At 34.3% G+C, this 17,256-nt stretch overlaps 1 protein-coding gene across 1 annotated transcript; it reads left to right on the top strand.

Moving 5' to 3' along the window:
• Positions 1–817: 817 nt before the first annotated feature.
• LOC127127493 (putative UDP-rhamnose:rhamnosyltransferase 1) lies at positions 818–2,455 on the top strand. Its single transcript, XM_051056687.1, has one exon. The coding sequence runs from the start codon at positions 960–962 to the stop codon at positions 2,244–2,246; it is 1,287 nt and encodes a 428-aa protein (XP_050912644.1). The 5' UTR covers positions 818–959; the 3' UTR covers positions 2,247–2,455.
• Positions 2,456–17,256: the final 14,801 nt, after the last annotated feature.

Here is a 17,256-nt window from a genome sequence, read left to right on the forward strand (position 1 = left end):
TTTGTTTCAAAACAAAATAAAAACTTTTATGTTTATTTTCAGAAGTTTTTTTTTTAATTTTTAGTAAAAAATCAATTTCTTATTTTAAAAAAAAAGATATTTTTTATTATCGGTAAAAAAAATGTAAGTTTTTATTATAAAAAAGTATTTTGTTTATTTACAGTTTTATAATTTAAAGAAAAAAGGTATTTATTTTTGTTTTCCAGAAAAAATATTTTTTCATAAATATATGTTTTTTTTCTCAAGAAATTTATTTTATTTTCAGAATTATTTTTTTAAATTTAAGAAAAAATATTTTTAATTTTTAATTTTTCTTATTTTAATTAAAAATATTTTTAGAAAAAGTAGTTAATTAACTTAAATTATTTTTTATTTAAATTTGCTTAATGGAATTGTTTATAATTTATAATTTAATTTATTAACCATTTAAACAATTTTTTTTAATCTAATTCATTTTGGATATATAGAAGGGTGAAGTTTGGTCTTGGAATTCAGATGACATTATTCCTTAGGATGGTAAATTTGCCAAGGTAAGGAAGGACCACTAGTTTGTAAATTTATAGCTAAAGTTTTCAGTTTTAAGTTGAAGAAAGAACCATTCTACTATGCACTTTTTTTCTATAACTATTAGTTTTCACTTTTTTTAACAGAATGATAGAGTACTTTTAAATTTTATAGCTAAAAATAGGTCAAGCAATGACCAAATTTTGTACTACTAAATTGATGATTATGACAGAATTGATGTTCAAAAATATTTTGCTTATGAAATTCAAATATCATTAACACAACAGTGGTCCAACAGAATAGACCATCACCTGCCTCTCAGTAATACCGCACAACATGTTTCCAGATAGAGTAATATTTTAGTGTTTGGTGTAAGTATGGTGTAACTATTTTAGTGTATGAATATCATTACTCTTCCAGATATATCAAATACTCATCTTGTGTCTTAAACACCAATGGAAGATCAGCCTAACAAGTTTCTTCACATTGCTGTTTTCCCATGGCTTGCTTTTGGTCATATCAGTCCTTTCTTTCAGCTTTCCAAACTCATTGCTCAAAAGGGTCATACAATTTCATTCATTTCCACACCTAGAAACATCAAACGCCTCCCTCCACTTCCTCCTAATTTACAACCTTTCATCAATTTTGTGGAACTTCCATTTCCACATATACATCAACTACCTCAAAATGCAGAAGCCACTATGGACATTCCACAACATATTGTTCCATATCTCAATAAAGCATTTGATGGTCTTCAACAACCTTTCACTCAGTTTTTGGAAACATCCACTCCTGATTGTATCATATGTGACTTTGCACCTTATTGGTTACCACCAATAACATCAAAGCTTGGCGTCTTAAGCATCTATTTCAATACTGTAAGTTCATCAAGTATATCTTATGTAGTTGGGAAGTCAAATGACGAGGACAATTTTATTTCTCATGTCCACTATGAACAATATGAATCTGGTGTTTCAGATATGTTTAGGTTGAAGGAAACTATTTTTGGTGCTGAGTTTATTGCTGTAAGAAGTTGCATGGAGATTGAAGGGAAGGCTATAGAATCCATAGAAAATCAATGCAAGAAAAAAGTGATTCCAGTTGGATTATTGCCTCCTTCACTAGAATTCAGTGAAGATAAAAAGGATGAAAACTGGGATACAATTCTAAAATGGTTGGATAAGCACGAAAAAAAGTCAGTGGTTTATGTTGAATTTGGAACCGAAGTGACATTAAGTGATGAAGAAATTACTGAGATAGCTAAAGGATTGGAATCATCTAGTTTTCCATTTCTTTGGATTGTGAAAAACCATGATTGGTTTGTTGAGAATGATTCAAATAAGAATGGATTGATTTGGAGTAATTGGGCACCACAATTGAGAATCTTAGAACATGAGTCAATTGGAGGATTCTTGACACATTGTGGTTGGAGTTCATTGATTGAGAGTTTTAAAGTTGGGTGTCCACTTATTATGTTACCTTTCCAAAGTGATCAAGGTGTAAATGCTAGACTTATGGAAGAAAAAATGGTTGGGATAAAGGTAGAGAGAAATGATGGAAAAATCAATAGGGATTCAGTGGCTAAAGCATTGAGATTGGTGATGGTAGAGGAGGAAGGAAAGATTTATAGAAGTAAAGCTGAAGAGATGAGCAAGATAGTTGGAGACAAGGAGCTGCACCAAAAATATATAGATGACTTTGTTGATTATGTGGAATTGCATATCCCTGCCTCTAAGCACTAACGCTTAAGGTATAATAATTTCATCTTGTTTTCATTCAAGTGCATTTGAATTTTGAGTGTTTTTTCCTCTTTCAGTATTGTAATGCTATCTATATTACAAATTTGTTTACATCACAGTGCATTTGAATTTGGTGCTTTCTTTGTTATTTCTTTCTCTATTGTAATGCAAACTTGTTTTATCGAAGTGCATTTGAATTTGGTGGGGTCTTAGCTCTTTCTTTCTCTATTGTAATGCTACCTATAATGCAAATTTTTGTTTTCAATTTGCAATTTAATCTTTTTGATTGGGTTTTTTAAAAGAGACATCGCTAATTGTAATGACGTAATTAATCATGTTAATTTTCAATTCTCAATTCGAAAAGGCGGGTAGACTTAGACAAGGTAAACCAGGGGATTGGTCTAGGTCTAAGTCCAATATAGTTGAAAAAGTTCCATGCTCACTATAGATTTTGCAGTTTACTTTATGCTCACTGTTAGAGGTAGCATTCTTCCACTTTTGCCCAATAACCAATTAGTGAAGTTCACCAACATCTGATAAATGGAGTAAAGAAAGTACAACTAGGAAAAATAGCATTTGCAAATGCGAATCAAAATAATGCAAATTTCTGTCATAGTGTTACTATCAATTTCAATCAGAGTGTCATTATCTGAGTTTTGTACATAATTCTGCATTATAACACTTATTCCCCCACAAGTTATACTGAGAGGCCAATGAAAATGGTTAACCTCTCACAGTAGGAATCTGTGATTTTTCAGTATGCATCAGTTATAAGTCTGAACTTTACTAGGATCATAAAGTGATGCTATATCTTCACTATTCAGAAACTGATGACTAGCATTCCAAGAATCATTCATGTTTGTGTAAGGACACTCTTAAGTCCGCTAGAAACATCAAACGCCTCCCTCCACTTCCTCCTAATTTACAATCTTTCATCAATTTTGTAGAACTGTCACTTCCACATATAGGATAAACAGGGAAAAAAAGTCAGTGGTTTATGTTGCATTTGGAATTGAAGTGACGTTAAGTGATGAAGAGTTTACTGAGATAGATAAAGGATTGGAATTATTTAGGGTCGGTTTGATTCCCTTTTTAAAAACAGTTTTTTAGTTTTTAAAAATTGAAAAACTAAAAACTCATTTTGATAAATAGTTTTTAAAAAAGTGGTTTTGAAAACTGTTTTTATTTTTTAGTTTTAAAAACTAAAAAACCAAAACTAATAAAAGTTGTTTTTCTTTTGAATTTTTAAAAGACAAAAATTGAAAACACATGAAAAATTTGTAAATTTTTATTATTAATAATAATTACGTTGATTTGTTAAATGTGAATTTGCAATAGAAAATATGTTTTTGTTATACTCATATGCGTAAGATAATTATTTGCATCGGAAAAACTCAACAAATAAAAAATATTACGTTTGTACAAGAGAACACATTTTAATTGGTTGGATATTTTTATGTTTATAACATGTACATTATATATTTATCTACTTTTTATTTTTTAATAAAATTTAATTATCATTCTTTTATGTATTCATTATGTGATTGTTTATATTTTGACATGAACATTCCGTGAAATTACATTCAAAAATATTTAACTTATAGAAAACAAATTGAAATTTGTAAAATTGTAAGATAATAATTTGTAAATTTTATCTCTTTTAAGAAAATGATATGATTGGAATAAAATTAATTTGCAAATAGTATTTTACAATAAATTAAAATAAATTATAAAGAGATTAATGGAGATGTACTAACCTAGTAAAAAACAATTACATGATCATTCAATAAAAATATATCATTTTGTTATATCATATAAATAATTTAAAAAAAAAGTTAATATGATTTAGTGGGATATAATCGTTATCGATCGAAAATGTAAAATTAATTTACACTATCAATGTATCATCCATTTTCTCAATTGTAAAATAATTGTTTAAAATTTAAAATTAAAAAAATAAATTAGTTTAATTAATTACTGAAATAATTTTATACTTTTTTTAATAACTCTTTAATATATATAATATTTTATCATTTACTTATAATCACATTATTTCTAAAAGTAAAAATTAAACAATATTTGAATTAGTTTTTAAAAACAAATTAACCAAACAAGTTTTTTCTTTTATTATCTCAAAAATAGTTTTACAAAACAAAGCTTCCAAATAAATTTTTATTTTGTTTTCATCCTAAAAATATTTCTTAAAACTAATTTATAAAACAGTTTTTAAAAACAAAAAGTTGAAATTGAATCAAACAGGCCCTTAGTTTTCCTTTTCTTTTGATTTTGAAGAAAGATATGTTGGAACTAAACTCAAAACTTTGAGTAATTATGAGTCGATCTTAATGAACAAGATTCAATCAACCGATCAAATTCCCACTTATTCTTCACTCTTCACCCGAGTGAATCAACCAACCTGAGTGGCAAAATTGTATTGATGCACAATAATGAAAATAAGAAAAGAAAATTGAATAAGAAAGAAAATTAGGGTTTAACAATAATTTGGAAAGAAGATGATTTGTTTTTGCAGAGTCTCTCTCTGCCTACAACCTATGGAAAATCTCGTTAATTTTGCAACTACAAATGATTACAAATTATTATGAAAATAGGGGTTAAGAAGGGACTAATGAAAAAATGAGCTAATCTCTACAAGAATTGTCAATGGATGGAGGATATGTATGGACTATAGAAAGTTGAACAAGGCCACACACACGGATCATTTCCCTTTACCTTTCGTTGATCAAATGTTGGACATGCTAGTTGGTTAAGAATTCTATTTTTTCCTTGATGGCTACTCAAGATATAGTTAGATTTCCATTACACCTGAAGATCAAGAGAAGATAACTTTTACATGTCCTTATGGAACCTTTGCTTTCAAAAGGATGTCATATGGACTATGTAATGCTCCAGCTATTTTCAATGGTGCATGAAGGTAATATTTTAAGATTTAATAAAATGTTCCATGGAAGTATTCATGGATGATTTTTATTTCTATGGAGAATCATTCTAGAAATGTTTGGACAACTTGGACAAGGTACTTACCAGATGTGAAGAAAGAAATCTTATTATGAATTGGGAGAAGTTCCATTTCATGATAAAAGAAGGGATTGTCTTGAGGCACAAAATGTCAAAGAGGGGATTGGAGATAGACCAAGCAAAAGTTAAAGTGATAGAGAATCTTCTTCCACCAATCAACATTAGAGGAATTAAAAGTTTTCTTGGTCATATTACATTTTATAGAATATTAACCTAGGACTTCTCCAAGATAATAAAACCCCTCTGTCAACTGCTGCAACATGAAGTGTCATGCGTCTTCGGTCGGGAATTTGAGAGTATGTTCAAGCTATTAAAGCAAGCTCTAATATCTACACTTATAGTGAAAACCTCTGACTGAACTAATACTTTTGAGTTGATGTGTGATTCTATCGACTTCGCTATTGGGGTTGTGTTGGGCCAGCGAAACAACAAGGTGTTCACACCATTTACTATGCTAGTAGGACATTGATTAAAACACAAATCAACTACACCACCACTGAAAAGGAGTTACTGGAAGCAGTGTTTGCATTTTACAAGTTCAAGTCTTATTTGGTGGGTACCAAGGTGATATTTGACATGAATCGTGTAGCAATCAAGTACCTCATTGCAAATAAAGATGCAAAACCAAGGTTGGTAAGATGAGTGTTATTGTTGCAAGAATTTTATTTGGAAATTAGAGATATAAATTATGTATATAATTTGGTTGGTGATCATATTTCAAGACTATCATGTGATTTTCAGAGTCATGCCACTGAAGATATTAAGGAACGCTTTCTTGGTGAGCAACTATTATTGATCACCTCTGGCATGACACCCTGGTACGCAGATATTGTCAACTATTTGGTCAATGGGTATGTCCCACCAGATTTCAACTCTCAACGGAGGAATTGGTTCTTGCATGTGTCTAAGAGTGGTTTTGGGGATTAAACGTTTCCCTACAAGCGTTGTGTTGACAAACTACTAAGGAGGTGTGTAGACCAAAAATAGGCATGCCAGATCTTGGCTGCATGTCATGATTCACCATATGGATGATACTTTGGAGGAACCAAAATTGCTACAAAAGTATTACAATCAGGTTATTTATGGCCCTCCTCATTTAAGGATGCCCATGAACTAGTCAAATCATGTGATAGAATGCCAAAGAGTTGGAAATATCTCCATGAGGCAAGAAATACCACTCACCAACATCCTTGAAATTTAACTTTTTGATATGCGAGGCATAGACTTCATGGGGCCTTCCCCACAACCTTTTGGAAATATGTATATCTTAGTTATTGTGGACTATGTTTCCAAATGGATAGAGGCAGTACTTGTTGGTGTAAGCCCTAGAGGCCAATATTTTTTGTACTTGTATCGAATTATTTATTAATAATAAAAATATTTTTCTTTATTATGTTTATTTAATAAAGTCTCTAGAATAGCTAGTTCGTTTAATGTATCAAGTGTGACTTAATCATGAGATCCAATTAAATATAAGAACACTATTCTTAAAGTATTTGTAGTCGAGCTTTGTTGTGAAGTGGGATAACATTAAAGCATTAAGACTATTATGTATATAGACCGATGATCACATCTGATGGTTCATGGATAAGGAGTTATCAAGTCTTAAACATAGGTATGAATATTATGAGTAATATTTATACTGGATTGACCCGCTATGAGAATATTACATAGAATGTTATGCAAAGTGTCATAAGTTATTCTCATGGTGATAGTGGTGTATACCACCCTTCGACCTGAAACCACTATGAACCCTAGATGTAGAGTTAAGTGCTTTATTGTTGATCAAACAATGTCCGTAACTGGATGACCATAAAGACAGTTGATGGGTACTCCACGAAGCATGCTGAGGGACATGAGTGACCTAGATGGAATTTTCCCATCCTGCATAACAGGATAAATGTCTAAGGGCCCAATATTGAACTGTACAAGGATGACACAGTCTATGCCTTGTGTTCAATATAGACATAAGGGCAAAAAGGGTAATTGTACACACAAGTATTATCATAAAAAGGGATTTATCATATCACATGACATTTTCGTGTCTTGGGTAGAAGTGATGTGTTGCTAGATACCGCTCACTGTTTATTATGTTAAATACATGATTTAATATAATTGTCAATATCGCGAAAACCTACAGGGTCACACACAAAAGGACAGATTGATGAGATTCAGAGTAAATAAGAAACACTGTAAGGTATGGTGCACTTAAGTAGCATACGAAATGTGGTAAGTGTAAGACCCCAATTTTGACCCTAAGATCCCTTATGTTATCTCATCATGTGCATTAACTTTGGGATCACACCTTGGCATCCTCCTCTCCCCTCATTCTTTGGGATTGCATTGTGAGAGGTCACCAAGCACATTTTGATTTTATCATACTTTGTCTTTCATTATTTACTAACTAAAATACCAAAAATATGTCAATGTATAGTTTTTTGTTTCTCTAGGTAGTGTGTATGCTCACCTATGCTCCATCAAGCTCATATCTGAAGGTGAGAAAAACAAGAAAGGGGGGGTTTGAATTGTTTGGAAAAATAAGCGCTTTTCAAAAAGAAAATCACACAAGGATTTTATACTGGTTCGCTTATAACACAAAGCTACTCCAGTCCACCCGGCCAAGGTGATTTCGCCTTCAACAAGGACTTAATCCACTAATCTTGAAAGATTACAAACAACGTCTAAGATACAAAATCTCTTAGCCCTCTCAAGTATACAGACTACACAGAGTCACTTGAGGAAATCAACAAACAATAGAAGAAGGATTTATGTAAACTAGAGTGCTTCTAAGAAAGCAAGTATTACAAAATTAAGAACAAGAGTTTTTCACGTAATAAGCAAAAGCTTCGTGAAGATAGAGAGCAAGAGTGTTTTTTTCTTGTTGATGTTTCAGTATGATTTTTCCTCGTATATGTGTGTTGGTGAAAATTGATTTTCAATCCTTTATATAGATCAGTTGAAGTAGTAGTTGAAACTGGTGGATATTGAGATGAAGTTACGCCATCACATAATTAGCTAATGCAGGATGACTTTTTCTTCTTGAAATGACTACTTACCACAAGTAGTATTTTCTTTATTGAGATTGGAGATTAACGTCTCTTTCTCAATTAGGAAATCCATTTGAAAATCTTTACTTGTCTTCAACGTTACTCTTTCATGATTAGCAAATCCATAATCAGAGTATTTGTGTTTCTGGAGAACCTTGGAATCTTGCTTCTGATGTTGATCTAAATAGATTCTTCAGAAAGCGTTGTTCAGAGTCAGAGGTTCTAGGACTTACTTCCTGTTAAGATGCTTCTGATACTTGTTGTTTAGTTCAGAGTTTGACTTTCTTGAACTTGTTTCTTCTTTAGAGCTTCTGATCATTTGATAATATACTTCTGATCTGGTACTCTATCTGATGATGTCATCAGAGTCCTGCACACTTAGAAACTTTTCGTTAGGGTGCCATTTTTGGTTTCATCCTTTGTTATCATCAAAATCAAGGAATCTGTTGTATCACAATTTTTGTTCTTACAATCTCCCCCTTTTTGATGATGACAAAACAACTTTAATTAGCAGATGAAACATGAATAAAAATAGATCAGATAGACAGAAGCTCCCCCTGAGATAGTACTAGGGAGTTCAGAGGTTCTGAAGTTCTTACCAGAGTTTCTTAAGTAAAGAGGTTTCTGAGATTTTCTGCAATTTCTTAAGTCCAAGTTAGATAATTTTGTTTATATAAAAAAAATGTTGCAGAATGCTTGATGGTTTTAGACAATATTTTCATCAGAGCTAATAATTACTTTCTCCCCCTTTTTGTCAGAATCAAAAAGACATAGTAAAAAAAATAAGCAAAGAGAAAATAAATAAGGAGAAAAAGTTTAAAATTCATAGATAGAAGCACAAAGGCAACAAACAAAACATCAGGTTCAAAAGAACAAGAAAAACATCAGAGTCAAAAGAAGACAGAAGCAAAAACAATAGGCAAGCAAAGTAAATCCTAAGTGCCTAAGGGTTCGGAGGCGGAGGCATTCTCTGAAGCAGCATAGCAAGCATGTTCTGGATGTTTTCGTTGACAGTATCTTGCTTGTCCATTCTTTCCCGGAGTTCATTCTGATCTTGCTTGAGTTCTTTCAGAGTCTGAAGAACCGTAGGAATCACAGAAGATGACTCCCCCAGAGTCAGAGCTTGCTAAGCTTCAGCTTCAGCAGCAGCTTGAGCTTCTGCATCTGCCAGAGCCTTGGCTTCAGCTTCCTTTTGCCTTAGGAGTTCAGCTTCCTTAGCAAGTCTTTCTTCTTCTAGCCTTTTTGCTTCTTCTTCAGCTTCCTTGGCCAATCGCTCTTCCTCTAGCCTTCTGGCTTCAGCCTCTCTGGCAAGTCTCTCCTGGAGTCTTGCCTCAGTATTTCTGATGTAGTCATTTCTGACTTGTTCAGATATGCTCTTCAGCCTAAAGGACTCAGATGTCATCCAGCCAATGACTCTGTTCCAGTGTGTCCTTACAGATTCAGGATCATCACTGATTTCAGAGTTAGTGACCAGAGAATCAACCTTTTGAGCTGAAGCCTCTGCAATCATAAAGATGGCTTCCTTAAGGGTAGGTTTAGAAAGCTCAGGTTCAGGTTCTGGTTCAGAGGTGTGAGGTGGAGAGTTTGGAGGGCTGAGATTTAAAGTGAGAGGTTCTGGTTCAATTTCTGGTTCAGGTTGAGGTTCAGAAGATTGGGATGAAGCGTAAAGAGGGTTTAAGTCTAAGGGTTCAGATTCTTCTTCATGGATGCTCAACAACAAGAAGTTTTTAACTTCTCTCAACAGATGGAATCAAGTTCTAATCCCCAAACCTCAAACACTCAAACACCAACGGTTACTGGTGTCACCATAACCCCTGTTTACAAAGAACCTCACGTTCTTGACCGTGAACGCCACATTAACCTTTCAACCCCCTTTGAAGGCTTGGATGTGTTGTGCGAATCGTTGGTTGATTTCGACAACCTAAGAAGAAATGGCGTTGATCTAACTGGAGAACTGAAGATTGATGAAGATGAAGATTGATGAAGAACTTGCAGAGAATGCTTTGAGAGAGGGTTTAAGGTTTTAGAGTGAGTGAGAGTGATAAGTGTGAAAAGTGAGAGAAAGTGTTTATATACTCTAAGTAAACACATGCAAAACGACACACATCCCAGCGTTAGCACAAAAATCAAAATAGCACGTTTGGGGGGAAAAAATGATTACAGCTAATAAATGAATGTCTAATCCCAACAGTACGCACACTGCTCTAGGAGATTTCAAACGTTCTGACCTTTGATTTCTTTTGACAGCTGTCTAGAAGTTCTAGGGTTAGACGTTTAATGCTCCACGTGTTGATGTATCTGATCTTCAGGAATACCAAAGGATTGGTTTCTGAAGATTTCTAACTCAGATATCTTCTTAACTTGTAGAAGTATCAGAGTCAAAGGCAGAAGTACATTTGTTTACATCAGATTCACATTTTACATTTTTCAGAGCCATTTTTCACTCAGGGCAATTTTTAATGTTCAGATTTTCTAAGATAAAAAGAAATCTATCTTCAGCTAGAGGCTTAGTAAAGATATCTGCCCATTGATGTTCTGTATCAATGAACTTCAATGTTACTATCCCTTTCTGAACATAGTCTCTGATAAAATGATGTTTTATTTCTATGTGTTTGGCTCTGGAATGTAGAATGGGATTCTTACTTAAACAAATAGCAGCAGTATTATCACAAAAGATAGGAATGTTACTCTCAAATATCTGAAGATCTTCTAGCTGATGCTTCATCCAGAGCATCTGAGTTGTGCACAGTGATGCTGAGATGTATTCTGCTTCTGCAGTTGATAGAGCAATAGTTGACTGTCTTTTGCTAGCCCAGGAGATTAGATTGTTTCCCAGAAGCTGGCAATTCCCAGATGTGCTTTTTCGTTCTATTCTATCTCCTGCATAATCTGCATCACAATAACCCGAGAGTCTATACTCTGATGTTTTCTCATACATCAGGCCCAGGTTAGGAGTTCCTTTCAGATACTTAAGAATTCTCTTAACAGCTGTTAAATGAGATTCTCTAGGATCTAATTGGAATCTGGCACAAAGACAGATGCTAAAGAGAATATCAGGACGAGTAGCAGTCAGATAGAGAAGAGAGCCTATCATACCTCGATAGAGCTTCTGACAAACCTTGTTGCTTACCTCTTCCTTTTCCAGAATGCAAGTTGGGTGCATAGGAGTTTTTGCAGAGTTGCATTCAGTCATATCAAACTTCTTCAGAACGTCTTTAATGTACTTGCTTTGATGAATGTACGTGACTTCTGGAGTTTGATTGATTTGAATTCCCAGAAAGAACTTTAGTTCTTGCATTAAACTCATTTCAAATTCTGCCTGCATTAACTTAGAAAATTCTTGGCAAACAGAGATATTAGCAGAACCAAAAATAATATCATCAACATAAATCTGGCATATCATGAGATCATTATTAAGGTTTTTACAGAAGAGTGTAGAATCAACTTTCCCTCTGATAAAATTTTGTTCCAGAAGAAAATTGCTTAAGCGTTCATACCAAGCTCTGGGAGCTTGTTTAAGTCCATATAAGGATTTCTTAAGTTTAAAAACATGTTCTGGAAAGTTTGAATTTTCAAAACCTGGAGGTTGATTGACATACACTTCTTCTGAAATATAACCATTAAGAAATGCACTCTTGACATCCATTTGGTATAATTTGATAGAATGATTAATAGCAAAAGATACAAGAAGACGAATAGATTCTAACCTCGCGACTGGAGCAAAAGTTTCATTATAATCAATACCTTCTTGTTGACTATAACCTTGAGCTACCAGTCGTGCTTTGTTTCTGACAACTTCTCCTTTCTCGTTCAGCTTGTTTCTGAAAACCCATCTGGTTCCAATGACATGAGTGCCTCTGGGTTTAGGAACGAGATCCCAGACATCATTCTTTGAGAATTGATCTAATTCTTCTTGCATAGCTGCCACCCAATCGTTATCTTGAAGAGCTTCATCACAGGACGTAGGCTCAATCAGAGACACTAGTCCCAGAGGAATATCTTCAGAAGTCCTGAAGGTAGATCTGGTTCTAACAGGTTCATCTTTGTTTCCCAAAATCAAATCTTCAGATACGTTAATACGACTTTTAACTTTCCTTGGAATTTCTGGAGATTTAATTTCTTCAGAGTCTTGAGTGACAGTTGCTTCTGGAGTTTTCTCAGATTCTACAAGAGTGATTTCCAAATCTGCAAACTTTTCAACTAGCTTTGACTTTTCAGGGTCAAGCTTATCATCAAATCTGACATGAATTGATTCCTCCACAATTTTGGTTTCTGTGTTGTATACTCTATAGCCTTTAGAGCGTTCTGAGTATCCTAACATAATACCTTTCTGTGCTTTGGAATCAAACTTGTTCAGATGTTCTTTAGTATTTAATATAAAACAAGAGCATCCAAAAGGATGAAAATATGAGATGTTGGGTTTTCTTCCTTTACACAGTTCATAGGGAGTCTTTTCTAGAATAGGTCTTATAGAGATTCTATTCTGAATGTAACACGCTGTATTTACAGCTTCTGCCCAAAAGTGCTTTGCTACATTAGTTTCATTGATCATGGTTCTGGCCATTTCTTGGAGTGTCCTATTCTTCCTCTCTACAACTCCATTTTGTTGTGGAGTTCTAGGGCAGGAGAAATCATGGGATATTCCATTAGAATCAAATAATTCTTCAAAATCTTTATTTTCAAATTCTCCACCATGATCACTTCTGACTCTAACAATTTTGGAGTCAAATTCTTTTTGCACTTTGGAACAGAAACTGGTGAATACAGAGTGAGACTCACTCTTGTGCTTTAGGAATTTTACCCATGTCCAGCGACTGTAATCATCAACAATGACTAGTCCATACTTCTTTCCATTAACTGATGCTGTTTTCACAGGACCAAATAAGTCAATGTGAAGAAGTTCCAGAGGCTTAGAGGTAGAAACAACATTTTTCTTTTTAAAAGATGTTTTTGAAAATTTTCCTTTCTGACAAGCTTCACACAGAGCATCTGAAGAAAACTTCAGTTTAGGTAGGCCTCTGACTAACTCGAGTTTAGTTAGCTGAGAAAGTTTCCTCATGCTAATGTGGCCTAAGCGTCTATGCCATACCCATTGCTCTTCGTGAACTGACATTAGACATTTAACATTTTGATCTTTTAAATCAGAAAGATTTATTTTGTAAATGTTGTTTTTCCTCTTGCCTGTGAAAAGGACAGAGCCATCGTTCTGATTAATGGCTTTACATGTTTTTTGATTGAAGATTACATCATAACCGTTATCACTTAATTGACTTATGGATAACAAGTTATGCATTAATCCTTCTACATAAAGAACATTAGATATAGAGGGAAGAGTACCATTACCAATAGTTCCGGAGCCTCTGATCCTTCCTTTCTGATCTCCTCCGAAGCCTACAAATCCAGCGTCTTTAAGTTCCAGACTTTGGAACATAGACTTTCTTCCCGTCATGTGTCGCGAGCATCCAGAGTCCAGGTACCATGACTGGTGTCTGAACTTTGCTGCATAGGATATCTGCAACATAGATAATCTTATCTTTCGGTACCCAGAATCTCTTGGGTCCTTTTAGATTAGTTTTCCCAGAGTTTCTTACAACTTTGGGTCTTCTAGCATTTTTAAATTTGTGTTCTTGTGTGTGTGTGTAGTGATATGAAAAAGGAGATTTAATTTTATCACTGGTAGAAGTTTTATCTTCCTTAGGATCATAACCAATTCCCCTTTTATTATTCTGACTTACTCCATAAATCATGGATGCCATAATACTCCTATCTATCCCATTCTTCAGAAATTCTTGAAAGGCTTCTTCATACTTATAAATAATTTTATTTGAAGTTTGTGGTGCTTGAGATAACGTTTCTTCTAATTCTGAGCTTTTTGTTTTTGCTTCATCTCTTTCTAACATTAAAGATTTGATTGTATCTTCTTGTGATAGAATTGTTATCTCAAGTTCACTACACTCTTCAAATTTTGCTTTAAGACAGCCTTTAATATTTTTAAACTTTTGTTTTAATTTCTGATAAGATGTAAGAGTTTCTGACAAACATGATTCTAAGTCAGATCGAGAAAGTTCAGAAAATACCTCTTCAGATTCTTCGTCTGAGCTGCTGGATGTGGTAGCCATAAGTGCTACGTTGGCCTGTTCATCAGAGTCAGATTCTGATGATCCAGATTCACTGTCATCCCAGGTAGCCATCAGTCCTTTCTTTGTCCTGAAGGTGTTTTTCTTGAAGCTTTCTTTTCTGGGGTTGTCCTTCTTCAACTTGGGGCATTCATTTCTATAATGACCTGTTTCTTTACATTCATAACAGGTAATATCTTTGTTAGCTTTACCTTTTGAAGTTGACTCTGATCGATCCCCTCTGGGTCTTGGTCTTCTGAAGTTGTTGTTCCTCTTTTTCCAGAGTTGCTTGACTCTTCTGGTTAGTAGGGACAACTCTTCTTCATCATCAGAGTCTTCTGGTTCAGAATCGTCAGTATCTTCAGCTTCTGCCTGGAGAGCTTTGGTTCTGTCAGGCTTCCGTCTTTCAGATCTGGACTTAAGCGCTACGGACTTGTTCCTTTTCTGAGGCTCATCCTCCTCTAGTTCTATCTCATGGCTTCTGAGAGAACTAACAAGTTCTTCAAGGCTGATATTGTTCAGATCCTTTGACAGCTTTAGAGCAGTAACCATAGGTCTCCATTTCTTTGGCAGACTTCTGACTATCTTCTTAACATGATCTGCAGTCGTGTATCCTTTGTCTAACACTTTAAGACCTGCAATAAGAGTTTGAAATCTAGAAAACATAGCCTCTATAGCTTCGTCGTCTTCCATTTTGAAGGCTTCATATTTCTGGATAAGTGCCAGAGCCTTCGTCTCCTTGACTTGGGAGTTTCCTTCATGGGTCATCTTCAGAGAGTCAAGTATATCTTTGGCAGTCTCTCTGTTGGTGATCTTTTCATATTCATTGTATGATATAGCATTTAGAAGTATTGTTCTGGCCTTGTGGTGATTTTTGAAAATACGTTTCTGATCTTCTGACATCTTACTTCTGGGAACTTCAGCTCCATTTAAGACTGGAGGTTTGTATCCATCTGTGACAATGTCCCATAGGTCAGCATCATAACCCAGAAAGAAACTTTCGATTCTGTCTTTCCAGTAATCAAATTTCTCTCCATCAAAAACAGGAGGCTTGGCATTGTAAGAATCTCTTTCATTTGAGTGGGCCATTGTTTTTCTCGAACTGGATCTCTCTACACGGTTAAGTGTTTGATTAGAAAATCAATAACAGAGCCGGAGCTCTGATACCAATTGAAGGTGAGAAAAACAAGAAAGGGGGGGTTTGAATTGTTTGGAAAAATAAGCGCTTTTCAAAAAGAAAATCACACAAGGATTTTATACTGGTTCGCTTATAACACAAAGCTACTCCAGTCCACCCGGCCAAGGTGATTTCGCCTTCAACAAGGACTTAATCCACTAATCTTGAAAGATTACAAACAACGTCTAAGATACAAAATCTCTTAGCCCTCTCAAGTATACAGACTACACAGAGTCACTTGAGGAAATCAACAAACAATAGAAGAAGGATTTATGTAAACTAGAGTGCTTCTAAGAAAGCAAGTATTACAAAATTAAGAACAAGAGTTTTTCACGTAATAAGCAAAAGCTTCGTGAAGATAGAGAGCAAGAGTGTTTTTTTCTTGTTGATGTTTCAGTATGATTTTTCCTCGTATATGTGTGTTGGTGAAAATTGATTTTCAATCCTTTATATAGATCAGTTGAAGTAGTAGTTGAAACTGGTGGATATTGAGATGAAGTTACGCCATCACATAATTAGCTAATGCAGGATGACTTTTTCTTCTTGAAATGACTACTTACCACAAGTAGTATTTTCTTTATTGAGATTGGAGATTAACGTCTCTTTCTCAATTAGGAAATCCATTTGAAAATCTTTACTTGTCTTCAACGTTACTCTTTCATGATTAGCAAATCCATAATCAGAGTATTTGTGTTTCTGGAGAACCTTGGAATCTTGCTTCTGATGTTGATCTAAATAGATTCTTCAGAAAGCGTTGTTCAGAGTCAGAGGTTCTAGGACTTACTTCCTGTTAAGATGCTTCTGATACTTGTTGTTTAGTTCAGAGTTTGACTTTCTTGAACTTGTTTCTTCTTCAGAGCTTCTGATCATTTGATAATATACTTCTGATCTGGTACTCTATCTGATGATGTCATCAGAGTCCTGCACACTTAGAAACTTTTCGTTAGGGTGCCATTTTTGGTTTCATCCTTTGTTATCATCAAAATCAAGGAATCTGTTGTATCACAATTTTTGTTCTTACAATATCTAGGGTTTGAGACCCTCAATGCAAGGAGACTAATCAAGATATGGTTCACAATGACTCTAGACATCGTATATGGATCCCCAAGGTCTTCAAATATCATTTTGATCAAGAATTCATCAAGAGTTGGAAACTTGTTTGCCTTGGAAACCCTAATTCATCTAGGTATCTTGTGTGACTTCTTCAACAAGTTTCTTCAACAATTGATCAAATATTTCAAGGGATACTTCATATTACATCATATTATGCATATATGATCCTACATGAGTCCCAAAAGTCAAGAAAATGTCAAGCTAGCAAGATGGTTCATGGTGGTTGACCAGAGAAAGTCAACTGGTCAAAACTGGGGTTCCCTAGACCCTATCTCCTACAATATTTGTCATATTAAAATGATTCGAAGATAAAATTTACTCAAACTGACATTCCAAACAACTTTCATGTTGAAGTCAAGATCTAGTTTTGCTTGGAAAGTCATTTTTATGGTGAAAGATTATAGGTCATTTTGTCTGAACCCTAGTTAGGAGGTCAACTTCTCAAGACCATAACTTGCTCAATTTTTATGAGATGAAATCCATTAAAATTTCATGATCAAATTCAAGATGTCTAAGTTAAATTT

Source organism: Lathyrus oleraceus, chromosome 3 (genome assembly GCF_024323335.1).
Source record: "Lathyrus oleraceus cultivar Zhongwan6 chromosome 3, CAAS_Psat_ZW6_1.0, whole genome shotgun sequence".
Classification (NCBI taxonomy): domain Eukaryota; kingdom Viridiplantae; phylum Streptophyta; class Magnoliopsida; order Fabales; family Fabaceae; genus Lathyrus; species Lathyrus oleraceus.

What these genes read in the sequence shown, in the direction of transcription:
- LOC127127493 (XM_051056687.1), top strand. Translation starts at nt 960, where the DNA reads ATGGAAGATCAGCCTAACAAGTTTCTTCACATTGCTGTTTTCCCATGG.